This window comes from Octopus sinensis, linkage group LG2, assembly GCF_006345805.1.
Source record: "Octopus sinensis linkage group LG2, ASM634580v1, whole genome shotgun sequence".
In the NCBI taxonomy this organism is placed as follows: domain Eukaryota; kingdom Metazoa; phylum Mollusca; class Cephalopoda; order Octopoda; family Octopodidae; genus Octopus; species Octopus sinensis.
Window position 1 is genome coordinate 9,092,038 of NC_042998.1, and position 9,344 is coordinate 9,101,381.

Below are 9,344 nucleotides of genomic sequence, written 5' to 3' on the forward strand. Positions count from 1 at the left end.
GTTCTGAGTTCAAATTCCGCCGAGGTCGACTTTGCCTTTCATCCTTTCGGGGTCGATAAAATAAGTACCAGTTACGCACTGGGTTCGATGTAATCGACTTAATACCTTTGTCTATCCTTGTTTGTCCCCTCTATGTTTAGCCCCTTATGGGTAATAAAGAAATATATATTTCCACCATGTTGCATTTTTTTTATGATAACCAAGTACACCATCTTTTGGATATGGTTGCAAAATTACAGAACTAAATTGGTTGGTAAGCAAGCTACTTACCACACAGCCACACAGCTTAAATGCTAAAGGGTTAATTAATATGATTAATGTTTAATTTTGAGCTGTTGCAGAATAGTAGGTATGGGTAGAAAAGATGGGGGAAAGGAACTGGTGCAAGGTATTTAGATTAGGCTCTTAGAATAGAAAAGGTAATAAATGAGAATAAAAAAGGTAATAAATAGGAGAAAAAGATTGAAATGAAATAATCAGTTCAGGTGAAATTAGAATACAGTAAGAAATCTCTGAGGAGCAAAGAGTATTATTGTAGTAATACGAGTAGAAAAGATGGTTTTACGATATTAAGATAATTGAAGAATATTGGTTTCAAATTTTGGCACAAGACGAGCAATTGCAGGAAAGGGGTGAGGTCAATTACATCAACCCCAGTGCTTAACTGGTACCTATTTTAATAACCCCAAAAGGATGAAAGCCAAAGTCAACCATATCAGAATTTGAACTCAGAACGTAAAGACAGGCAAAATGCTTAGCAGCATTTTGCCTGGTGCACTGACAATTCTGCCTGTTTGCTGCCTAATAATTGAAGAATATTAAGTCTGTCTATAGGATAAATGGGTATGGCATTTTATAATGGTCCAGAATGTACATGCATGTGTGGTGAGAAAATTGTGGGAGGAAGGTAAGGACAGTGAGAGAGTAACCTCAAGCAGGAGATCTAACCCGAGTATTTGCAACGGAATGGACTCTGCTAAAGGCAATGACCTGATGATGGTACTAAGCCAGGTAATAGATAAAGTCTTCCACCCATGTAGGCTACTGGCATTTGAACTCAGAAAGCAAAGCGCTAAAACAAATACCCCAAGGTATCCCATCTAACTGGTGCTTTATCAACCCCCAGAAAGATGGAAACAAAGATGGTTTTGGCAGGATTTGAACTCAGAATGCAAAGAACCAGAATAAATATTGGTTTTTAATTTGGCACAAGGCCAGCAATTTCAGAGAGAGGGGATAAGTCAATTACATCGTCCCCCAGTCCCCAGCTTCTACTTATTTTATCGACTCCTAAAGGATGAAAGGCAAAGTCAACCTTGTCGGAATTTGAACTCAGAATGTAAAGCTGGAAGAAATGCCACTAAGCATTTTGCCCAGCATGCTAACGATTCTGCCAGCTCGCCGCCTTTAAGAGCCAGAATAAATGTTCCTTTCTACTAAAGGCACAAGACCTGAAATTTTGGGTGAGTAGGACTAGTCAATTACATCGACCCCAGTGGTTGACTGGTACTTTTATCACCCCCTAAAGGATGAAAGGCAAAATCAACTTTGGCAAGATTTGAACTCAGAACGTAAAGACAATCAAAATGCCACCAAGCTTTTTGTCTGACATGTTAATGATTCTACCACCTCACAGCCATAGTAAATATTGGTTTCAAATTTGGACACAAGGCCAGCAATTTGGGGGAGGGGTGTGTCAGTTATATCAACCCCAGGGCTCAACTGGTAAATCACCTTATTGACCCCAAAAGGATGAATGGCAAAGTCACCCTCAGTGGAATTTGAACTCAGAACATAAAGACAGATGAAATGCCAATAAGCATTTTGTCCAGTGTGCTAATGATTCTGCCAGCTCATTTCCTCAGAGCCATAATAAATATTGCAAAGCATTTTGTCTGACATGATTTAGCCTACTCGCTACTAATTGCTAACATTGATGGAAAAAAATATAATTGTCGTTATCATATACTTCTTTATAATTAATGTATATATTGAGCTGATTTTCTGTTTTTCTTTTTCCTGCAGCAAAAACTTCAGAAACAGAACCAAGTGTGGGGGGGAAGTACGACTGTGAAACGGCAAATTGCTGGAACGGCATCCAGTGTGGCTTTCACTCCTCTGCAGGTAAGTGGTAATGGAATTAAGGTACATCAAATCAAGGTCATTTACAGCAGTGAATCTCACCTTTGACTAGCTTTGACTAGCCATTAATACAGTCCAACGCATGCCAGCATGGAAAACAAACATTAAATAGAGATGATGATGATGACAGCATATCTGCTGTGATTAAGGAGACACAAATTGTACAGTTCTTTTATACTCTTGGCACAAGGCCTGAAATTTTGTGGGAGGGTGCCAGTTGATTACATTGACCCCAGTACACAACTGGTACTTAATTCATCAACCTTGAAAGGATGAAAAGCATAGTTGGCTTCTGTGGAATTTGAACTCAGAACGTAAAGACATACGAACTACTGCTCAGCATTTCACCCAGCATGCTAAGATTTCTGCCAGCTCGCCATCTTACAAACTGTATAGATCTTGAAAGAAAGATTAGTCTAAGAGCTCAGATTGCAAACTGGATATCAAAATTATAGGTAAACAGAGGAAGATATTGAAAGAATTATTTAGATCTAAAGTTGGATGCCTCTGGTAAGATGAGATAACAATATATATATATATATACTTTATAATCAGGGTTCAGCAAAGATTTGCTTCACCACATACCGAAGTTTAGAAATAGCAAATGTGGTGAAGCAAATCTTTGCTGAACCCTGATTATAAAGTATTACTTAAGCTTACCATGAAATGGTCTTTTTCATGCCGAATTCTACTTGGTGAAATTACTGATTACTTCTTAATTAATTAATTTTACCATTTGTTATTATATATATATATATTACGGAGAAGTGATTTGATCTGAGCTCGTGTGCTGGAATGAAAACAATTGCAGCGTAGAAGGTGTTTATAAGCCATTTAAGAAACACACCAAATCCGTTAGATTCCCTTCAACATTTAAATTTAATTTGTCAAAACATTTTCGTCGCTTTGAGATCGCGACCTGTTCATTGACAAAATTCTGTGCTGTATTTTGTTATTGAACAGATCGCAGTTTCAAAACGTCGAAAATATTTTGACAAATTAAATTTAAATGTTAAAGTGAATCTAACAGATTGTTATATATATATATATATATATATATACACAGACACAGGGGTGGGGACTGAAAAGTTCCTGGCTTTGGGTAAAAGAAAATATGGATGGATCTGTTAATTACAATTTTAATCAACATATTTCCCTCTCAGATTCACATTTATTGCAGTGGTCCTTCAGTTTTTCTAAGCCCTGTAAAAGAACTTGGAAGTTTGGGCCTCCAACCTGGCCTTTCACTATACCCTTAAAGCCAGGAACTCTTCAGAACCCCCTGACAGAATTGTTAGTGCTCCAGACACATACTTAATGGCATTTCAGCTGTCTTAACACTCTGAGTTCAAATTCTGCCAAGATTGTCTTTGCCTTTCATCCTTTCAGGGTTGATAAAATAAGTACACTGGGGTTGATGTAATTGCTGGCCTTTTGCCAAAATTTGAAACCAATATACATATATGTGTGTATGTGTGTGTGTGTATAGATATATATATGGCTGTTGCCAGCCTCCTCTGGCCCCTGTGCCGGTGGCATGTAAATAGCACCCACTCACTCATGGAGTGGTTGACGTTAGGAAGGGCATCCAGCTGTAGAAACACTGCTAGATCAGACTGGAGCCTGGTGCAGCCTTCTGGCTTCCCAGACCCTGGAACTGTCCAACCCATGATAGCATGGAAAACGGACGTTAAACGATGATTATATATATAGATATATATATATATGGGAAGATATACTGTTGACCTGTCCAACTGATAAAAGTATGAGGAAAATAGCATTGAAATACTTCGTTTTTGGGATTTGGTCTGCAAGATTCTTTATGTGAGTTCATGTGTTGAAACATATTTTGTTGTGTCTGGGGAGAGTCATACTCTTTTAGTGCCTTATTATTTAACACATTCACTGGTAAAGTTTCCATAATATATGACTATTGAAAAGGTTGCAAGACGCAATGAAAAATTTTAGTAAAAATAAATAAGTAAATGAGTGGAAACTTTAGTGGTGAGTGAGTTAAATAAGGCACTAAAAGAGAATGACTCTCTCCTGACACAACAAAGCATTGAAAAAATTTCTTCTAATACGTAGGTCTTAAATCATAAATCAACTTGCACAATAAGAGCGTATTTGTACACTCTTATTTGAATAATAAGTTTGATTAAATTATCAGCTAAAACATTGAAAATGTATGCATATACTCTTTTTACTCTTTTACTTGTTTCAGTCATATGACTGCGGCCATGCTGGAGCACGGCCTTTAATCGAGTAACTCGACCCCGGGACTTATTCTTTTGTAAGCCCAGTACTTATTCTATCGGTCTCTTTTGCCGAACCGCTAAGTAACGGGAACGTAAACACACCAGCATCGGTTGTCAAGAAATGCTAGGGGGACAAACACAGACACACAAACACACACACACACACATATATATGAGTGGTTGGCGTAGGAAGGGCATCAAGCTGTAGAAACACTGCCAGATCAGACTGGAGCCTGGTGCAGCTCCGGGCTTCCCAGATCCCCGGTCGAACCGTCCAACCCATGCTAGCGCGGAAAACGGACGTTAAACGAGGATGATGATGATGATGATATATATACGACGGGCTTCTTTTACTTTCCGTCTACCAAATCCACTCACAAGGCTTCGGTCGGCCCGGGGCTATAGCAGAAGACACTTGCCCAAGGTGCCACGCAGTGGGACTGAACCCGGAACCATGTGGTTGGTAAACAAGCTACTTACCACACAGCCACTCCTGCGCCTATGTGCAGACAAGGATGCATAGAATCTGTACTTGCCACCTTTTCAGTAAAGCAATTGTGTTGATATTGAGAAACTTGATGTTTTAAACTAACGATTTAATTCTAATTTGTCTGATTCATTTTCCTTCATTTTCTTCTTCTTCCTGCCATTTGCTGAGCTAGCCTGTCTTTTCGTTCTGATTATGTGTGTGAATGAACGTGGCCAGGTCACATTCAATGTCATATCCAAACAATGCCTTATACTGAATAGTTGTAAATTGTCTATTTAGAAATATACAGCTGCTCAGTTGCTTTTTTTTTTTTTTTTTTTTTCTATTGATTATCCATGAAGAGTTAGAATTCCTCACTACTGCAATAACATAATTGCTCTGTTTTTTAGTTGTACAAAGTTTAGCCAATTGAAAGAGTTTCAGCTGTTGTAGTGCTTCCTCTCCTATTTTTTTTTTTTTTTTATTTAATACAAAGAAGTCCGATAAATATTAAATTGTACCCAGTATACAAATTTTCCGTATCATTTAAAATAAGGATTTGACATTAAATCTCGCATTCATTCACACTTTATATTTCTGTTTCTTTCCCCCGTGCCAAGAGCACCATCCGAGCGTGATCGTTGCCAGAGCAGCCAACTGGCTTCCGTACCTGTGGCATGTAAAAGGACACCATTCGAGTGTGATCGTTACCAACATCTCTTCACTGGCACATGTAAAAAGATTCGAGCGAGGTCATTGCCAGTACCACCTGACTGGCCCCCATGCCAGTGGCGCGTAAAAAGCACCCACTACACTCTCGGAGTGGTTGGCGTTAGGAAGGGCATCCAGCTGTAGAAACTCTGCCAGATCAAGATTGGAGCCTGGTGCAGCCATCTGGTTCGCCAGCCCTCAGTCGAAAGCGGACGTTAAACGATGATGATGATGATGATTCTCTTTCTCACACTCCCCTTCTCTTTTTTTACCTTTCTTTTTCATCTCTAATGGTTCAGTTCCCCCAAATTGTATCTTGCTCGAGGTACCATGCAGTGGAACTTCTGCAGCCTTGAGCTGACCACTGCCTCTGAGTGTAGTTAAAGGATGTATACTATATGGCAGACTGTCATGTGTATATAAATATGCGTGTATATGTAAGTGCACATACAAATGTTGACATTTAACAGCTTTGCTTGTCACCATCTCAGCAACACGGCGTTATGATATTGACATTGCTTTTTGAAATTATGACCACTCAATTGTGCTTTCAAAGACCAATGGAATAAAAGCAGGGAAAAGTTGACTATAGAAAGAGCATCCCTTCATGAAATCCTATCACAAACAAATACCCATGCAACCCATTCCAGCATGGAGAAACAGACATTAAATGACTGGACAAGCAAATAGAGTTGGAATAAGGAAAACTTGAAGCCCAATTTTACTTCATTGTCAGAATTTTTCACTTCCTGGACTAACTTTCAATTTCTACATTTCCATAACCCTTGTTGTTTCATCATCATCAACATTTAACATCCGTTTTCCATGTTGGCATGGGTTGGATGGCTTGACAGGAACTGGCAAGGCCAGGGGCCACAACAGGTTCCATAATCTATTTTGGCTTGGTTTCTACAGCTTGATGCCCTTCCTAACACCAACCACTTGACAGAGTACACTGGGTGTTTTTTATGTGGCACTAGTGCTTTTTAAATAGCACCAGCACCCACAACCAATGCTTTTTATGTGGCGCCTTTGGTTTTAGGATCTCAGTTTTGTTGTGGTGGGCAAGTCTTCTCAAGTACAGCTTTGTTTAATTCATAAAATCATGATCTTTTTTCTTTGTATCCAACTTATTGTCTTGCCTATTTTTCTAAACATTTTATTTCTCTCTTTGTTAGGGCTTGGAAATAGTAAATCCACAAGCAGCAGAGAAGAAGATGATGGAAGCCAACCAAAAGTACTTTTCAAGTACATCTGGATTTATCAAACTTAAAGATCAGTAAAACAATTAAATAAATACAAATGATAGTCTTTCCTCACTTAAAGAAATGCAATATGTTAAAAAATCTAAGGCAGCAAGCTAGCAGAATTGTTGTCACGCCAAGTAAAATGCTTAGTGGCAGGCATTTCATCTGTCTTTACTTTCTGAGTTCAGTTCCTGCTGAGGTCGACTTTGCCTTTCATCCTTTCAGGGTCGATAAATTAAGTACCAACTGAATGCTAGGGCCGATGTAATCGACTTATCTCCACCCCCAGAATTGCTGGCCTTGTGCCTAAATTTGAAATCAATATTGTGTTTCTCATACTTACCATCTATTTTGTATGGTTTGGAATAAAACTTTGAACCAAAAATGCACAGAAAAATAAATCCAGCATGGAGCTCTGCATTATTTTTCATTCTTTTGTTAATTTTAAAGTCTTGTAATTACATTAACAAGAACAATTCTGAACTCACTCAAAAAGAGAATGTTGAAAAATCATCTGTAAACAGGTAATTTTGTGACATTAAATTGTTTCTAATTTTAGAAATATTCAATACATTTTTGTCAGTTTTTTTATTTATTTTTTTCATTCGAACCTTACAATAATAAAATATTTCATTGATTTTCTTAAATATAATGTTTTGTATTTTCCTGTAAATTATTTTTATGGCTGAAAGGGAAAAAATATTTTAAAAAAACACATATGCCACCACTTTACTAATTTGTTGAGTTTAAAGTGTTTTTGTGCTACATTAGTAACAATTAGTAAACTAAAGACAACAACTCTTGCAAAGAGTGAAAAGAATTGTCTCATCAAATGTTACAAATTATATACTGTGTTTACATTTTAACATAGTATAAGTATATGGAAGATGGCAGAATCCCCAAGGACATACTCTACGGAGAGCTTGCTAGGGGTACTATGTCTGTGGGTAGACCGTTCTTACGTTACAAGGATGTTTGCAAAAGGGACATGAAGGCCTGCAACATCAATATTAGCGGTTGGGAAGTAGTTGCCGGCAACCGTGGAGAATGGCGACGTACCTTAAAAGAGGGAATACAAAGGAGTGACAGAGAGAGAGACGAGAAATGGAAAGACAAGAAAAGACGTCAACAAGAAACTATGACACTACAACCAGCCAGGAACAGTCTTCGCTACATTTGCGGTACCTGCAAGAGGGAGTGTTTGTCCAGGATAGGACTACACAGCCACAGCAGGAAATGTATCAGAACATGAAATGTAAAAGCCGGACTAGACTATTTTATGCACAACTCCATTGTCTCCCAAGACAAAAAGGATGCCAACAAGTCAAGATAGATTTTTCAGTCAAACCATCAATGTTTAAGCCTCTACTCCTTCTATGAGTTGACCCCTTTTCGAATTTTTATTTTTAATATTTGCTTTTATTATTCCACCAAGGTCAACTTTGCCTTTCATTCTTTTGGGGGTCAACAAAACAAGTACCAGTTGTAGACTGGGGTCAGTGTAATTGACATATCCTTCTCCTAAAATTGCTGGTCTTGTGCTAAAATTTGAAAACAAAATTTGCCATTATTAGGGTGGTGAGCTGGCAGAACCATGACCGTGCTGGACCAAATGCTTTGTGGCATTTCTTCTGGGTTTTTTCAAATGCCACCAGGGTCAACTTTGCTTTCATCCTCTTGGGGTTTTGAAATAAGTACCACTCATGCACTGGGGTCTGTGTAGACTAGACCCTTCTTCCAAAATTTCAGGCATTGTGCCTATTGTTGAATGGCATGTTCGCCTTTAGTTACAATTATAATCACACAACAATGTGAACACAACGTAAATATAAAGAGAATTAACAGATAACTAAAATTTTTGCTGTATGCTACCATGGTAGACCTGAAGTGTAAATATCCAAGCATCATTCTCTTTCCAAATCTTGCGGCATTTCACATGAAGTGTTTGGTCCTCTAAAGTTGTCCTAGTGTTTAAGTCAACCTACCTTTTTTTTTTTTTTTTAACACCATAAATTTTGGTTTGAAAAATTCAACTTGTATGTCTGAGAAATGCAGTTTAGTGAGTGTAGACCTTCCCTAACACCTGAGTAATTCATAGTTTACTATCATGGTCATGGTTTAAGAAGCAAGGCCAAAGACATAATATGATTGGCAACTAAAATGTCAAGAAAAAAATGATATATGAACTGTATAATGTGAGTCCACCATTGATATGTATAAAAGCAATCAAAAGAATTTTGATCAGTTTTTAATATTTTTAAACAATAAATAATGCTTAACCACTCATGCATTAACTTGTAGCTTCAACATTTCAATGATGTAAATGTTTATTCTCAGAAAGTTATTGTAGGATAGTTGTGAAAGACCAGATGTGGCTTTTTGTAACATAAAACAGGTAGAAAATTTGAGCTGGTTTAAATTCTAATGGATTAAATTATTTCTCTGAAATTTTGAAAGAGTTAAGACAAAAGTTTCAGGAAGCCAAGAAAATTCAGGCAATATTTTTATAGCACATCT

General features: G+C 37.7%; 1 protein-coding gene across 1 annotated transcript in view; it reads left to right on the forward strand.

The window, feature by feature from the left end:
- Positions 1–7,398, forward strand: part of LOC115232582 (U4/U6 small nuclear ribonucleoprotein Prp31-like) — a 41,557-nt gene extending 34,159 nt beyond the window's left edge. Inside the window, 2 exon segments of the mRNA XM_029802547.2 lie at positions 2,026–2,124; positions 6,759–7,398. Coding sequence (XP_029658407.1) covers positions 2,026–2,124; positions 6,759–6,944 — 285 coding nt within the window. The 3' untranslated portion in view covers positions 6,945–7,398.
- Positions 7,399–9,344: the final 1,946 nt, after the last annotated feature.